The sequence below is a fragment of the Oncorhynchus tshawytscha genome, linkage group LG04 (genome assembly GCF_018296145.1).
Source record: "Oncorhynchus tshawytscha isolate Ot180627B linkage group LG04, Otsh_v2.0, whole genome shotgun sequence".
Classification (NCBI taxonomy): domain Eukaryota; kingdom Metazoa; phylum Chordata; class Actinopteri; order Salmoniformes; family Salmonidae; genus Oncorhynchus; species Oncorhynchus tshawytscha.
The window spans coordinates 64,503,543-64,521,215 of record NC_056432.1 but is presented as its reverse complement, the minus strand read 5'-3'; the positions used below and the strand labels follow the sequence as shown (position 1 = coordinate 64,521,215).

Here is a 17,673-nt window from a genome sequence, read left to right as displayed (position 1 = left end):
ACTAAATTATGCAAATTAACCTGTATTTACATCTACTGGTATTAACATAAATGAATAGGCTAAACAAGCATTATTTCACAAATGGGATTTTTTTCTTCTTCTCCCGGACAATTGACCGGCGTCAATTTTATTTATCAGCTTTCAAAATAAATAAATAAAATAGGGCCAAAAGCAGGCTATTACCGACTAACAGAAACCTTGACACACACACACACACACACACACACACACACACACACACACACACACACACACACACACACACACACACACACACACACACACACACACACACACACACACACACACACACACACACACACACACACACACACACACACACGACAGGAACAGACGGGAGCTTTGTTCGGAGGGCCTACAGTAACAGGTCTCTGGGGTATTGAAGAAGAGACTTCAAACTAAGGCCACTGTGTCTACATCACTATAATCATTGCTAAAGGTAACTATGTTAATGTGTGTTTGAAGAGAGAGTGGGAAAAGGCTTTAGACAGATAGAGAAATCATTCTACTTAAAAAGTTGCCAGCTCCTTGGCCCCAGAGAAACCTTTTGTGAGTTGTTTTGAATTGATTTTGGAATGGGGCCCAGAGCTCCCTACTTTAAATGGCAGCTGGTGTTCACCTAAGGATTTTAAGGATTTATTAGGTCTTGGAGTGTGGTGGAATACTGATGAGTGAGACAAATAGTGGTGCTCACCATCCACACACCCCCCAACCTTGAACACAAACTCACCCTGATCCTTTTGACCATGAAGCTGATGTTGCGGATGCCTAGGAAGTCAGTACCCTGGTAGATAGAGTCAATGGCCTTGACATGGCTGGAGATCTAGAGAATAAAACAGTCACCATTAGATTATGAGAAGTCTGGAACAACTGCACTGCAGAGAGAACATCAGATAAATCATAGCATGGCATTAAAGACATGACATGTCTGTTAGCCCACCAATGAACACATGAATAATATCTCTAACTACAGAATCACTGTGTTCAGCCAATTGGAATCAATCTGTTGATGACTTGCTCCACACTGTCCAGCCCATCCTATAGACAAGCCTCTAGTCACAGAGCTAAACCACAATCCTAACGTACACATTTACTTCATCACACTGAACCTTTTTTCTTTATCTCACCTATGGGGAGAGTGAGTGTCCACAGAAATTACATTTGAATCAGCTAGTCTCTCCCTTAACTGGACCCCTGTGAAAGGCAGCATTTCCTCTGCATCTGATTTGTTAGGCTATAGAACTCAGTCAGGAGGAACATGTCTGCGATGCTGGGCGGGCTGGCTGAAGGAAGGAAGCCAACAACAACAACTGATCAGACCCACAGACAAACACTATTCTGTTTGTAATCCATTTCTCCTGGCGGAATTAAAGGGCAGGCCCTGGTTTCCCACTGCTGCATGACTCAGAGTGTGTGTGTATTAGGGCTGACCCCATTTATTTGATTGTTTGGTCGATAGGCTGTTGGTCGACCGAGATTTCATTAGTCGAGCAGTTGCAAAATTGATCAAAATAATTAATGGTGCACAAGACACCGGTCTGATTCGCACTGGTCTCAGCGGACTAATCCATTGCGGAAGCCACTGGGATGGCACAGTCCATCCCTCTAAGACGTGATACTGAAATTGTAAAAAGGCTATACTAAGTAAGAATAATGGCGCAACACTGATAATTAAATAATATTACATAAATGCGCTTTCTCCCGCGATGGATAGCAGGTGCTGTCCACGGTTCTGAAACATAATCTTCAGTAAGACGTTGAATTGGTGCCTTTCCCTAAAGCCAATTCCTCCTTCGGCCGCCTCTCCTTCCAGTTCTCTGCTGCCAATGACTGGAACGAACTGCAAAAATCACTGAAGCTGGAGACTCATATCTCCCTCACTAGCTTTAAGCACTAGCTGTCAGAGCAGCTCACATATCACTGCACCTGTACATAGCCAATCTGTAAATAGCCCATCCAACTACCTCATCCCCATACTGTTATTTATTTTGCTCATTTGCACCCCAGTATGTACTTGCACACTCATCTTCTGCACATCTATCACTCCAGAGTTTAATTGCTAAATTGTAATTATTTCGCCACTATGGCCTACTTATTGCCTTACCTCCCATATCCTACCTCATTTGCACACACTGTATATAGACTTTTTTTCTATTGTATTATTGACTGTATGTTTGTTTATTCCATGTGTAACTCTGTGTTGTTGTTTGTGTCGCACTGCTTTGCTTCATCTTGGCCAGGTCGCAGTTGTAACTGAAAACTTGTTCTCAACTGGCCTACCTGGTTAACTTCTTATGGCTTGGGGGCAGTATTGAGTAGCTTGGATGAATAAGGTGCCCAGAGTAAACTGCCTGCTACTCAGGCCCAGAAGCTAAGATATGCATACTATTAGTAGATTTGGATAGAAAACACGCTGACGTTTCTAAAACTGTTTGAATGATGTCTGTGAGTATAACAGAACTCATATGGCAGGCAAAAAAACCTGACAAAAAAAATCCAACCAGGAAGTGGGAAATCTGAGGTGTGTAGTTTTTCAACTCTTTGCCTATCCAAGATAGTGTAAGTGGTCAGATTGCACTTCCTAAGGCTTCCACTAGATGTCAACAGTCTTTAGAACCTTGTTTGAGGCTTCTACTGTGAAGGAGGAGAGAATGAAAGCTGATTGAGTAAGAGATCTGCCAGAAGACCATGAGCTCATTCAGGCATGCTCCCGTGAGAGGTAGCTGCATTCATTTGCATTTCTAAAGACAAAGGAATTCTCCGGTTGAAACATTATTGAAGATTTATGTTAAAAACAACAATCAAGGATTGATTCATACATCGTTTGACATGTTTCTACGAACTGTAATGGAATTGTTTTTATTTTTCATCTGGCCTGCGCGTCGTGAATTTGGTTTCGTGAACTAAAGGCGCAAACAAAAAGGAGGTATTTGGACATAAATGAAGGACTTTATCGAACAAAACATTTTTTTTTGTGGAACTGGGATTGCTGGGAGTGCATTCTGATGAAGATCATCAAAGGTAAGTGAATATTTAAAATGCTATTTCTGAGTAATGTTGACTACCCAATATGGCGGGTATCTTTTTGGCAGCTTTGTTGTCTAAAGGCTGTACTCAGATTATTGCATGGTGTGCTTTCTCCGTAAAGTTTTAAAAAAAATCTGACACAGCGGTTGCATTAAGGAAAAGTTTATCTAAACTTCCATGTATAATAGTCAAATCTTTATCAATGTTTATTATGAGTATTTCTGTAAATTGATGTTGCTCTCTGCAAAATCACCGGATGTTTTGGAAGCAAAATATTACTGAACGTAACGCGCCAATGTAAACTGAGATTTTTGGATATAAATATGAACTTTATCGAACAAAACATACATGTATTGTGTAACACAAAGTCCTATGTCATCTGATGAAGATCATCAAAGGTAAGTGATTAATCTTATCAATATTTCTGCTTTTTGTGAGTCCTCTCTTTGGCTGGAAAAATGGCTGTTTTTCTGTGACTAGGTACTGACCTAACACAATCAGATGGTGTGCTTTCATCGTAAAGCCTTTTTGAAATCGGACACTGTGGTGGGATTAACAACAAGTTTCTTTAAAATGGTGTAAAATACTTGTATGTTTGAGGAATTTTAAGTATGAGATTTCTGTTGTTTGAATTTGGCGCCCTGCACTTTCACTGGCTGTTGTCATATCGATCCCGCAATATCACAAATTCGGCTGTTTTTCAATCTTTGCTATGCTGTAATAAAGGCTTTGCAATTTTTTCCGTTATAAGTAATACCAGAGTCTGTTCAATTTTATATAGTGTTGTTTACACTTCCAAATGGGCAGGAAAAAAGTATAATATTGTACTCCAACAGCACATGTTTGCCACACAATACTCATTCAGAGCTTGCTCCTATATCCTCCTTTATCGTTATCTTCAATAGTTTCCACGGCTAAGTCAAATGTCTTCCACACATCTGACTTTCCTTTTCCCTCCTACGCAACCAGTAAACATCCCCCATTTCGAGTTTATTTTTCATGTCCTCCTCATCCATTTTGCTGTCACATGTTATGGCGTTCAGAGTTTGTTATAACCAATATAGTGATGTGATTATAATAGGTTATAGGTCAGACCCTATTGATCAAGTGCATGCACTGCATACATGTTTTACTTAAAGAGATGTTTTTCCTAAACAAATGAGGTATTTTGGTTACAGAACCTCAGTCAGAAACAAGTAAGACAGGAAATGGCTGTAATTATGTTGCAGCTTCAGCACAGACAGCAGCGATAAACACTTGCTGTGCTGGGGTGCCTGTTCGCTGCAGCAGGGAGGAGAGCGAGACAACGCGCACCAGTCACACAGGCTCCCGCTGTCATTTCATTTTAATACAGCACGGCCATCGGGCTCCCGAGTCATTTGTGTGTATTATTTATTTAATCAAACAGTGAGCTTAAAGCATCAGACAAGCTCAGTGCATATAGTTGATGTTATTCAAACACCTTGGGTGTGTCTATATATGGAAAAATACACTTTTAAAATGTAGACCAATAGAATAGTTGAAAGAACAGATGACTCTCGATCAACCAATATATTTTTTTAGTCTGGGACAGCCCTAGTGTGTGTACAGCCTCAGTACCTGTGCGATGACAGCCTCTCTGGTGCCGTAGTACTTGAAGAAGAGGTGGTCAGTCTGGATGAAGAGCTGGCAGGTGTTCTTCTCTATCTGAGCTGCTCTCTTCTTCCTCAGGATCACCGGACCATGTCCATGGGACCTCTCCTCTTCCTCCACCACACTGCTGGGCTCCTGCAGAGACAACAACCAGAGGAACAACTACCATTAGTCAACTAGGAGGGAGAGATGGATGTGATGGAGAGTGAGGTGGAATGAGGGGAGCTGGAAGAAGAGAGATAGGGGAGATAGATTGAGAGTGGGAAGCGGGAGGTTGAAAAAAAAGAGCCCACGACTAAGAAATTACATGAGAAGGTGACTAAGAGGAATGTGTAAGGATTTCGGCCATTTTGGTCAGGAAAAAATCCCATGTCTTCAAATGTGGAGAAAGAGGGCCCTGGCTTCTGAAGGGAGGAGGTCTTCCAGAACATGGGGAAACATTTCCTGACACACCCCTGGTCTGGTCTGACTCATCCCTGGGAAGAGAGAACACCAACTCTTCACCCTGACAAATTATCTGTGACATCACTCTACTCAGTCATCCAATGTTCCACAGACCTGAAAGGGATAAGAACCTGGGAACAATAAGATACATCTGGCTCTCGTTACAGCTCCAACAACAAGTTTGACTTAATCACTTCCATGTTTCCTTATCATGCTAACTGTTATTTTACCATGGAGCAAGAAGATGTGAGGTGGTTTGTATGGTCCTCCAGTACTGTGTCCGGAACGTTGTTGTACAGTATTGGTGAGTGCTGTATAGCTATAGAGTTGGTTTCACAGTGGGGTATTATCAGCTCACCTTGAGAGGCTCCTCCATAGCCGAGGCCTGGTACTTCTTCATCCTTTCAAACACTGAGTGGTCAGCACAGCCCCCCTCTGACCCATACTTATGAGGGTAATCTGGGAGGAGAAGAGGAAACCATCAATATGAGCTCAACCATATTACCAGTAATATTGGTTCTCAGCTTCAGGCTAAACCTGTTTAGAATGAGAATGAAAAAGGTTATACACAATAGCAGCCATAGTGTGGTCTCATCTACTCTATGCAAGGCCCTCTAAAACGTACCAGTATAACCTCCTCTACTCTATGCAAGGCCCTCTAAAACATACCAGTATAACCTCCTCTACTCTATGCAAGGCCCTCTAAAACATACCAGTATAACCTCCTCTACTCTGTGCAAGGCCCTCTAAAACATACCAGTATAACCTCCTCTACTCTATGCAAGGCCCTCTAAAACATACCAGTATAACCTCCTCTACTCTATGCAAGGCCCTCTAAAACATACCAGTATAACCTCCTCTACTCTATGCAAGGCCCTCTAAAACATACCAGTATAACCTCCTCTACTCTATGCAAGGCCCTCTAAAACATACCAGTATAACCTCCTCTACTCTATGCAAGGCCCTCTAAAACGTACCAGTATAACCTCCTCTACTCTATGCAAGGCCCTCTAAAACATACCAGTATAACCTCCTCTACTCTATGCAAGGCCCTCTAAAACATACCAGTATAACCTCCTCTACTCTATGCAAGGCCCTCTAAAACATACCAGTATAACCTCCTCTACTCTATGCAAGGCCCTCTAAAACATACCAGTATAACCTCCTCTACTCTATGCAAGGCCCTCTAAAACGTACCAGTATAACCTCCTCTACTCTATGCAAGGCCCTCTAAAACATACCAGTATAACCTCCTCTACTCTATGCAAGGCCCTCTAAAACATACCAGTATAACCTCCTCTACTCTATGCAAGGCCCTCTAAAATGTACCAGTATAATAACCTTACTATCTCTAGCAGCAACATTCATCTGAGGGTGGAGATATCAGAGCACCATATGTCAATGTTCATTAGGACAGAAAGAAGCTGTAGTTAATAACTCTCGCTCTCGGTGTGTGTGTGTGTGTGTAACAAGGCCTAACACACATACCGTCTACGCTAACTGAAAGAATAAGCCTCTGTTCACCGCTGGCGTCTCCTTCTCCAGGCTGGAGAATAACAAAGCAGTCTTCCTCCCAAATTACATGTCACTGACTCACTCACTGCTCGACTTTCCTCTACCTTCCTCTGCCAGAGGCTCAGACTCAATAAGGAGCAACACTACTACTTGCAACTACAGTATCCATAAAAGTCCAGTATTCAGCAATACACCTTCACAATTACTAACACAGATAAATGTCAAAGAACGGTCTGAGATACCACAGATTTTGCCACAGAGTTCAGATTTAAACCTACATCTAAGCAGTGACCGTGTCCTTGCCCTCTGCAGAAAAATAATGCCATTGCCTAGAACAACATGTGGTGCTGTGTCCCTCGGTGGACTGGCTGGCTGCTGGAGCATTCCCCATGGGACCAAATCAGTAAAAACAGACACAGAGCGGGGTACTTTACAACCCAGCTAACATGGTGATCTTCAAGAACAAAGTTTGTTCACAGGCATCTGCCTAAAGCAGGTGCACAGATCCAATTTTCTCATAAAACGGAACATCATTTTGATTAACGCATCCAATTCAAATCTATTGACTCTGCTCTGATGCCACCCATTGAAGAGCAGCCAGCAAGCAAGTTGGAGAGCACCCTCCCTGTCATCACCATCCTGTTCCTAAATGAGCCAATAAACAAGCAGTCTCACCATAGTACAGAGCTCCCCTGTAGAATGAGCTCAGCGATCACTATGCAGAACACAGAACTGCACAGTGAAACACTAATGAAAATGAGTAAACCATAGGGACACAGAACTTAGCAAAGAGTCCTAATTGCCTGTGGAAATCTGAAAACTCTTATAATGGGTTTTTGTAATCTACACTCTTTACCTTCACAGCAGGCGTGAATGCTAACGAACTCCAATTACGGCTGTGTGTTTAGTCAACAGAATAACACAGGGCGTTCTACTTCTTCTCTAGTTGGCTTTATCTATTCACAGCAAACTAATTCTGCCATCTCTGTCTGATGTTAGTCTCTACAGAACAAAGCCATTTGTTCCAGGACGAAGACGCAGGGTTGGGAACAGGTATGGAGGACACACTGGGAAGTAGGCAGTTACTCTGTCCTGGTTAGGTTACGCGACCATGGAAAACTTCTGACCCTTATTATGCGGGAGACGGAGGTAGGCAGAGTAACATATGGATATGCTGTTTTGAGTTTGGGCAGAGTGAGGTGAACTCAGGGGCCTCAGCCGGGGCTCTCTGGGCCTGGGGAATGGTGCAGTGTCAACCAGGCCTGACAGCTCTGTTGCTGTCTAAGCGGGCAGCATAACAGAGCAAGCAGGGTGAGGAGGAAGATGCGGTGTGTGTGTATGTGTGTGTCTGTCACTAATGAGGACTCTGGGATAACAGAGCCACCTCTCCCTCCCCTGGGCAACATGCCCTCCCTACTCTGCTTCAGATACCTGAGACAGGACTTCAAAACACAGGCCAGCACAATCCCACACTCAGCACTTTGAATGTTTTAACCTATACACCGCAATACAACAACCCTGAATACACAGAATAACTGAATGCATATGCCATCAATCAATCAGGCCGTTACTGTACAATGTGCTGTTAATAAAACAAGGTCAGGTCAGACTGCTCTGTGATCAGTTCCTAGCAGAGACATTATTCTCTCCCCAAGTTATCCCCAGATAGTAACATGCAGTGAGATGGAGTCAATAACGCTGACTGTACGCTTCAATAGAGGTCTCCTCTCTCCACTGCATCTTTTCCCTAATGTACACAGCACACAGTCGATGCCACTGCTCTAGTCAATAGCGAAAGCCCCCCTAATCACAGCAAAAACACACACCAGTAAACAATCAATCCTACAACTAGGATAATGTAATTACAGTACATGTATGCATCTCATTTAGTCTACACCAATCAGCACTCTTACATCCATCACAACCTGAGCCACCACAACATACTGGCATAGAAATGGACTCCAAATGGCTTCCCGAGTGGTGTAGCAGTCTACGCCATTGCAACGCAGTATTGAGGCATCTCTACAGCCTGGGGTTCGATCCCAGGCTGTATCACAGCCAGCCGTGACCGGGAGTCCCATAGGAAGGCACACAATTGGCCCAGTGTAATCTGTGTTAGGGGAGGGTTTTGCTCATCGCGCTCTAGCAACCTCTTGTGGTGGGCTGTGCGCCTGCAAGCTGACTTCAGTTGCACGTTGTTTCCTCCGACACATTTGTGTGGCTGGCTTCCAGGTTAAGCGAGCGGGAGTTAAGAAGCAGTGCGGCATGGCGGGTCATGTTTAGATGACGTATGACTCGACCTTCGACCTTCGCCTTTCCCGAGCCCGTTGGGGAGTTGCAGCGATGAGATAAGATCATAACTATATATTGAATATCATGAAATTGTGGAGAAAAAAGGGGCGAAAAAAAAATACAAATTTTATTACAAGAAGATAAGATTAAAAATATATATATATATTAAATGGACTCCAAAGACATAACACTCAGTACACAGTCCTATTCTTCAAAGTCGTTATAGGCATCATTTAGACGTATTGTGAGTGAGACTTCGTGAGTGGTTAGTCCTCAAAGCCCTCAGGCTGAGTCTGGCAGTGCTGGGAGGACATGGCGCAGCAGAGCTACTGTTATAAGCCTCCCAAATTAACCTGTCGGTCACCAGCCTGCATGACGGGAGCAGAAATGCCACCGCCACAAGCCAACGGGCATGTCACTCTGTCTGCCAGCGACAGCAACGCTTTCACCTCCTTTTATCACACACCGGCACACAGGAACACACACACTCTCCCCAAGGAAATTCAAGGAACATATACACTCAGCTCCCAGAAACACAGTCCTAAAGAACACGCATCGCTGTAATGAGAACACAGTGCCGACAAATACACCTCAAAACTTGAGGAAAACGCACTCAGTCCCAAAGAACACAAACTCAGGCCCAACAAAAGCACTCACACACACACACACACACACACACACACACACACACACACACACACACACACACACACACACACACACACACACACACACACACACACACACACACAGCTCTGCGACATACAAGTAAACAATACACTCAGCCAGCGTTTCACACTCCCTCAACCTTCATAACCTCCTCTCCTCAGACAAATTTGTACAAACAGACATTTTAATTCACACTCTTCGATGGCAGAAAAGTGGTAAAGGAATTATTTTGGCACATTATTTTATTTATATTTCGCTTTTTTATTCAAAGTCAAGATAAGTGCTGCAGGATCAGAATGGTGTTCCTTAAAGCCTGGCCGTACTTACAGCACTATTGACTGACCGCAGTTCATTTGCATTCTGCTTTGCATATCATATGATGAGTCAACACAAAGCGCCACTAGTGGGCAGTCAGGTCAACCGGTTGGAGGGGGAGAGAGTGGGCTCAGGGTCAACCTGTCCCCCGTTGTCAGTTGAGGAGAATGGCTCTGTACTGGACCGACTGGATTGACCGAACAACAAAACATTCTGCCCTGACAATGTGTTCTCTATTTCCAGACAGAAGGCTGTCATTGTCCCTGCAGTGAATGCCCTCTCATTCAGATGCTAATCAAAAGGCCTTTGCGAACAAGAAGCGAAGAAAGGCAAAGTTGTGAAAGCCGGTGGAAATGGGAGTCACAGAGTCAGTCACGCCTTTTCATTCTTCATTCCATCCCTCCACCATTTGTCCTTCCTCTCGCTCACCAACCCCGGCTTCAACAGGAAAGAGAATTCTAAAATTAGGTGCCACAGTTTCTTCAAGGAAAAAAAGCCTCCGCCACAAAATGAACCTGTTTGAAGAGTATTTGAAGTGTGTCTTTGATGTCTGAAAACATCCAAGTGCAGACAGGATATCTGTGAGGAGAGACTCATTAATGGGTTGATAAAGACACATTCCCAGGAACAGCAGTTTGACTAAAACAACTGCTGAAACCTGAATGTTACACTGAGTGGGATGCAGCGGCAGGTAGCCTAGCGGTTAGAGCTTTGGGCCAGTTACCGAAAGGTCGCTGGTTCAAATCCCCGACCCAACAAGGATGAAAAATCTGACAATATGCAGCATCAGCAAGGCACTTAACCCTAATTACTTCTGTAAGTCGCTCTGGGTAAGAGCATCTGCTAAATGACAAAAACGTAAATGGAATGAAGTTCTCAAACAGGTCTAATGGAAGATTGTCTTTATCCAGTCCCCTTGTATCAATATGGATTTGATACTTCATTGTGTCATAGGAATGTAGCCAAAGTCAGATTAATAAATGACTCAACTGCTGATAACATGACACGCTATGCAAATATAAATATGATGCACCACAAGGAGGCAGTGTGGAGCATGTTAACCCATAATGGGGCCTGGTGGCACAAATGAGGTAGGAGTGTCTTTATAAGAGAGCTGCCATCAGTGCTATGACCGGACTTCACACGGCAGCATGACTTGACAGAAAATCTCTATTTGGGGCATCGGCATTCACTTCAGAGTAGTGAAGGAAAAAATATGAAATGGGGCCCTTCATGTAATGTCTCAGGCAATATGATCTGCTAAGGAAAGAAGAAGAAAAATGTGACGAGCACAAATAATAGGTAGGGCATAACTACCTCAAATCCGGTACTGTGGCAGTCACCAAGCCCTACAGTACTATTGAGGGGTTCAGATGACACTGAGAGACAGAGAAAGGGAAGAGGAACAGAAAGGCTCTGTTCACACTCTCAGATAAACAGACAGAAAGAGAGGGATGGGAGGAGGAATAGGTGAAAGCTTTCTTGACACCTCATACATACATAGAAAATGAAAAGGGAAAGGAGAAAGAGAGAGTAGGCCTACATTGTGGAGACGAAGCGTGAGAGAAAGGTTCTCTGATTGCAGGCTCATGCTGGGCTGGGTGTGCCTGTGTGTCAACAGGCAGGCTGGCTGTGAATCAGACCCATCTGAGGAAAAGAGGGCCAAGTAACACAGGGTGGGCCTCCATGCTGATTCCTCCCTGCCTGCCTGAGGGGGCTGCTCTCTGGCCTGTACTGGGATGGGAGTGGGGTCAGTGGTCTCTGGAACTTAGCCCACACCCACACCTCAGATCAACCTGGAATTGGTGGGCTGGTTGCTAAGGAAGATCACTCACTCCCTGGCACTGGAATTGGTGTCTCATCCTGACTCCACATCAATCATCAGGGCTCAGCCTAACCCAAACCCCTGTGTGTGTGTGTGTCTTGCCACAGTGTCCCAGTGCAACCTTCCTCAGCTCCCCTTCCTCTGGCTCAGACTCATTCCACAGTTCATCTGACATGACCTTAACTTGACCTTATTCCTGGCTAAATGCCCAATGTAAACTCCCCTTGGATAGACCTCTCCTCTGACAGCTCTGCATTGTACTTGAACTGTAGACCTCCACTCTGCTCAGTATGCACTCCACAGGCTTGAAGACCTTACCTCCAAGCCTAGAGAAACCTGTCCTGTCCCACCCCCCCATCCTTCAGCCCATTTAGGCACACATTCATCCATCCATCATCGTCCATATCGCTGCTCTCAAGAAATACCTAGAGCAGAGAATCGCCTTTCAGTGTCACTACCTAAAGTCCCTGTCCTGTCACAGTGTGACGCCTACTGTTCTCAATGATAGGGTGGGATGTGTATGTAGCAGAGGTGGAAAGAGAAAAGCTGGGACAGACGAGCCAGCATGGATTAGTCATTGCTGTCAGTGGCTGAACACAACTGTAATTAAAAAGAGCACAGCCATGGTAAAGCTATTTAGAGCTGCTACAGCCAATTCAATCCATTTCATGCTCATGACGGAAGAAATGGCTTTTCAAAGCGAATAACACTGACAATACTGTGGTGTTAACAAGCCATCCACTGTGTATCCAATAATAACCATCTTTGCCTGCACAAAATATGTGTTATTTGGAACAAAATTGTATTCCAACTGCTGAATAGGATAATGAACCCCTAATTTCTAAAGCTAGATCCCTAAAAAATTATCAACACTTATACGCACACCCAGAGTCATACTGTATATGGGCAATATTGTCTGAATCAATATAGCAAAAGCATTAAAGAACATGTCCTTTAAGTCTATAAAATATGGCTGTCATTAATGTAATAGGTAGAACTCATTTTAGTGCTGTGATGTTGGCACCATTACTTCAGCAGACCTGCAGGGCGACTGGTAGAGGAGAGCAGTGAATCAAGTATACTCACTGATGTCCCCCTCGTGGTAGATGACTGAGTGGTAGGGCACGTCCTTGTCTCTGAGGTACCTCTCCGAAGGCTCCACGTAGTACATGCCCTGGTGGGTCTGGATGAAGCCTTCAAACCTGCCGTCCACCACCGAGCCGTGGGTCAAAGTTCCCTTCTCACCTGGAGGAGAAGGACAAGGTCAGGAAGGGTGGTCAACTCAACTCTAGTCAGTTGGGGGTAGGAAGAAAGTCTATGCTCAACGTGTGAGAGAAACACTCAAAACATACAGACCAATGCAAGCTGACAAACAGAACATCATAAGGACACACACACACACACACACAGCTCTAGACATTGAGCAGATGGTAGACCGTGAGCTGTTCCTGGGGGGAATACCGTCTTGGACAGAGTCAGGGTGGAACGAAACATATCCCGGTCTGTCTGGATCATAAAGACTCATCCCTGCTCCCCTCATCTGACCTTGAAATCAGACAAATAATGACTTTAGTAATAAGAGCTTGGACTCTGGTTAGTGTCAGGGAAAACCAAAGAATAGTTTCTTACGCAAAAGGCACAACTAAAGCTTGAAGAATCAAGGAACCAGTGAGAAAGAAGGATAAAGGGAGTAAGAGGGAATAAAACAAAACGCTGTCAGGGCATAGCAGAGTCTATTAAACATCATCCGCCTTTGAACCAGACAGAGAAAGTCTGGCCGACGAAAAGGAAGGGTTTTTAATTCAGTGTTTGTCAAGAGCAAGAGCCTTGAAAAACCTTTTCCATCAGCAGCTATGCAGGTTGGAAGAAAAACTCCCACTCCCAATTAAACCTGTGTTTATAAAAAATGTAGACTCTGGAGGGATATAATTGAAAAGGACAGATGACTGGCAACTCAATGGGAGAAGATAACTAAATCAGGGAGAGAATAAGACTTGTTTTCCTCAGGATAGGGAAGCCCAACTTCATTTTATCTGCTGCTCTCCTCAGTTCTGTATTGGTTGCGAAAATGTTGGAGCGTTTGTCTCATAGCTATCCTGAGGGACCATTGCAGTTTAGCGTAGACAGAGAAACACAGCCAACCAGCCAGCCAGCCTCTCTCCCCAGTTAGGTTTCTGTTTCCAGAGGAAAGAGGCCCAGTAGGCCCGCTGGGGGCTGTCTGCTCTGCTCTCCTGCTGGAGATAACGAGAGCAGCAGAACACACAGCTGTCCCATGGAGCATCCAGCTCTTTCTCCCTAAATATCTGTCTGTGCTCCAAGGGCCCAGAGTCCTCTCTGTTTGTTTTTTTCAGGCCCTAGCCATGCAGTTTGTCAGAAAACACTGGGACACTAACTGGTATTTGTAGCAGTTTTGATACTGAAAGTGAGAAAAACAGAAAATGCTTTCCATTAATGCTACTGCTGTACATTAGGCACATATTAGATTAGAGTAATAGGAAACCACAATCAATAACCGAGGTGTTTGCTCAAAATAATACTGTACTGTAAACTAGATTACCTCCATCTAAACAAAATCAGCAGGATACTAGGGAAAGGAATGTTGAGCTATGCTGAGACCATTCATTGACAGTAATAACTGTCACTTTAGATGACTTCATGTGTAATTTCTGCTGTCCCATTTCCTTCATAATAATACATGAATAATACTTTCCCCACGGACAGCTTGGAGATCAGAGCGAGGACCAATTGAATCTGTTGTTTTATACTGGGCAGCTCTTGGTAACATTAAAGAGGGCACTATGGTTTTGATATAATTTCAGGGACAGATTCCCCCTTCTGATCTCCAGAAGGCACAGCGCATTTTCCCAGAAAGGAAGCCCTTTATCTGGGAATGAAAGGCCAGTGCAGAGGGGTTAGACCCATCCTCTGCGCACATATGGATCAAGTCTGATTATTGTGCCAAGGAGAGCTCAGAACTCAGACACGGATACCCTCACAGCCTCAGCAAAGGGAGTACTAATAATTCCTAGTTTAAATCAGGAGAATACGGCGCTTCCCAAGGGCAACTGACAAGACTTTTGTATCAGAGAATGAGAGAAAAGAACACGCAACACTAATGAGAGCTGGGTTAATATGGCCGTATAGATAGTGGAAATGGAATATTCTTTACCCTTGTACCTAATCAGAAACCCTAATACAGTCCAGAAACAAGCAGCTTCACTCCAATTATGGGAATTCCAGTAGACTGGGACCAAGGTAACCACCTAATTTAGTTCATGAATATGCCTGGTCCCCAAAGTGCTAAGTGGGCTAATGTAAAGTAAGGAGAGTTGAGTCTGCTGGTCTTTATGAGGGGCAAATGAGAAAATGAATGTATAGGCCCATCTGATCACACATAATAGAGGTCTGGTCTCTGGCTCTCTTCTAGCTCACAGTACTTCACCAGCAGATGGGTTCTTCTCCCATCCCAGTACAGAGAGCTATTAGCTACAGGTGGAGGAGAAAGGGACTCAAGGGAGAATGGAACTTGGGATATGACCTATTTACCTCCAGTTCATGGTTCTTCGATTATCAGGCAGAGGCCAACTGATGAGCAACTGCATTTAACACAACACACAACGCCGGAGATGTACAGTGCCTTCAAAAAGCATTCACCCCCTGGACCTTTTCCTCATTTGGTTGAGTTACAGCCTGAATTTAAATTTGATTACATTTATATTTTTGGGTCACTGGCCTACACACAATACCCCATAATGTAAAAGTGGAATTAAGTTTTTTTAAAAGGTTTGTTTATTAATTAAAAATGAAACCCTGAAATGTCAATAAGTATTCAACCTCTGTCATGGCAAGCCTAAATGAGTTCAGGAGTAAACATTTGCTTAACAAGTCACATAATAAGTTGCATGAACCAACTGTGTGCAATAACAATGTTAAACATGAGTTTTGAACAACTACTTTATCTCTGTACCACACACATACAACTATCTGCAAGGTCCCTCAATCAAGCAGTGAATTTCAAACACAGATTTAACCACAAAGACCAGGGAGGTTTTCCAATGCCTCACAAAGGGCACCTAATACTAGATTGGAAGAAAAAAAAGCAGACATTGAATATCCCTTTGAGCATGGTGAAAGTTATTAAATTGCACTTTTGATTGTGTATCAATTAGGGATGCACGATATATCGGTGAAGATATCGGAATCGGACGATATTAGCTAAAAATGGCAACATCGACACTGGCCCGATGTCTAGTTTAATGCCGATGTGCAAAACCGATGTCAAAGCTGACGTGCATACCTATATAATGTAGGTACATGACGTAATGACGCCACAAAAAATGTAGGAGCTTAGGAGCTACACGTGCAACACAGCATTCCTAACCGAGCCCACAATGTCTGCTGTGTGGATAGAGCAGTGTCTTCTGCTGTTTCAGTTAGTTATTGTTCTGTTTCACTGTAGAGCCACAAGTCCAGCTCAACATGCCTTAAATAGCTTTTTTATCACACACCCCACACATGGGCAGACCTCACATGGCTTAGCTGGTGTCTCCAGAGATGCAAGCTCTCATTGTCACTCAATGCCTAGGTTTACCCCCACTGTACTCACATCCTACCATACTCTTGTCTGTACATTATGCCCTGAATCTATACTACTACACCCAGAAATCTGCCCTTTTCATTCTCTGTTCACAAAGCACTAGACGACCAGACCAGTTCTTATAGCCTTTAGCCATACCCTTATTCTACTCCTCTTTTTTATTTTATTTTAATTTTATTTCACCTTTATTTAACCAGGTAGGCCAGTTGAGAACAAGTTCTCATTTGCAACTGCGACCTGGCAATCGTTTCCTCTTCTGTTCCTCTGGTGATGTAGAGGTTAATCTAGGCCCTGTAGCCCCCAGCATCACACCTATTCCCCAGGCTCTCTCATTTGTTGACTTCTGTAACCGTAAAAGCCTTGCTTTCATGCATGTTAACATTAGAAGCCTCCTCCCTAAATTTGTTTTACTCACTGCTTTAGCACACTCCGCCAACCCTGATGTCCTAGCCGTGTCTGAATCCTGGCTTAGGAAGGCCACCAAAAGTTCAGAAATTTCCATTCTCAACTACAACATTTTCCGTCAAGATACAACTGCCAAACGGGGCAAAGTTACAACCTACTGCAGAGATAGCCTGCAGAGTTCTGTCATACTATCCAGGTCTGTGCCCAAACAGTTTCAGCATCTACTTTTAAAAATCCACCTTTCCAGAAATAAGTCTCTCACTGTTGCCACTTGTCACTGTTGCCCCCCTCAGCTACCAGCTGTGGCCTGGACACCAAATGTGAATTGATTTCCCCCCATCAATCTTCAGAGTTCGTACTGTTAGGTGACCTAAACTGGGATATGTTTAGCACCCCGACCATCCTACAATCTAAGCTAGATGCCCTCAATCTCACACAAATTATCAAGGAACCTACCAGGTACAACCCTAAATCCGTAAACATGGCACCCTCATAGATACCAACCTGCCCTCAAAATGTTACATACACAGCTGGACAAGATGGAAATAGACACAGCGACAGTGCGCACCGTGGAAGAGAGGCCACGGACAGACAGAGCTGAAACTTCACTGCTTGACATGTATGATGAAATCCTGGAAGAGAATGAAACGACTAAACAAATGAACAACGAAACAGCACAGCAAGTAAGTGAAATAAATAGGTTTTGATTATGTTTTACTGGTAATGGGGACATACGTAAATGCCAACAAAATAACTTTTTGGTCAGTGTGTGTTTGTGTGTGCGCGTGCAACCTTTACTTAACTAGGTCCGTTAAAGAACAAATTCTTATTTACAATGACGGCCTACCCCGGCCAAACCCGGAAGACGCTGGGCCAATTGTGCGCCGCCCTATGGGACTCCCAATCACGGCCGGATGTGATACAGCCTGGA

General features: G+C 43.9%; 1 protein-coding gene across 1 annotated transcript in view; it reads right to left on the bottom strand.

Moving 5' to 3' along the window:
• The window catches only part of LOC112249184 (disintegrin and metalloproteinase domain-containing protein 10-like), a 106,597-nt gene that overhangs the window by 11,738 nt on the left and 77,186 nt on the right, over positions 1 to 17,673 (bottom strand). Inside the window, exons 4-7 of the mRNA XM_042321061.1 lie at positions 12,827 to 12,985; positions 5,483 to 5,583; positions 4,648 to 4,815; positions 752 to 844 (exon numbers count right to left, since the gene is read on the bottom strand). Of these exons, the coding sequence (XP_042176995.1) occupies positions 752 to 844; positions 4,648 to 4,815; positions 5,483 to 5,583; positions 12,827 to 12,985 (521 nt within the window). The remainder of the gene's footprint in view (positions 1 to 751; positions 845 to 4,647; positions 4,816 to 5,482; positions 5,584 to 12,826; positions 12,986 to 17,673) is intronic.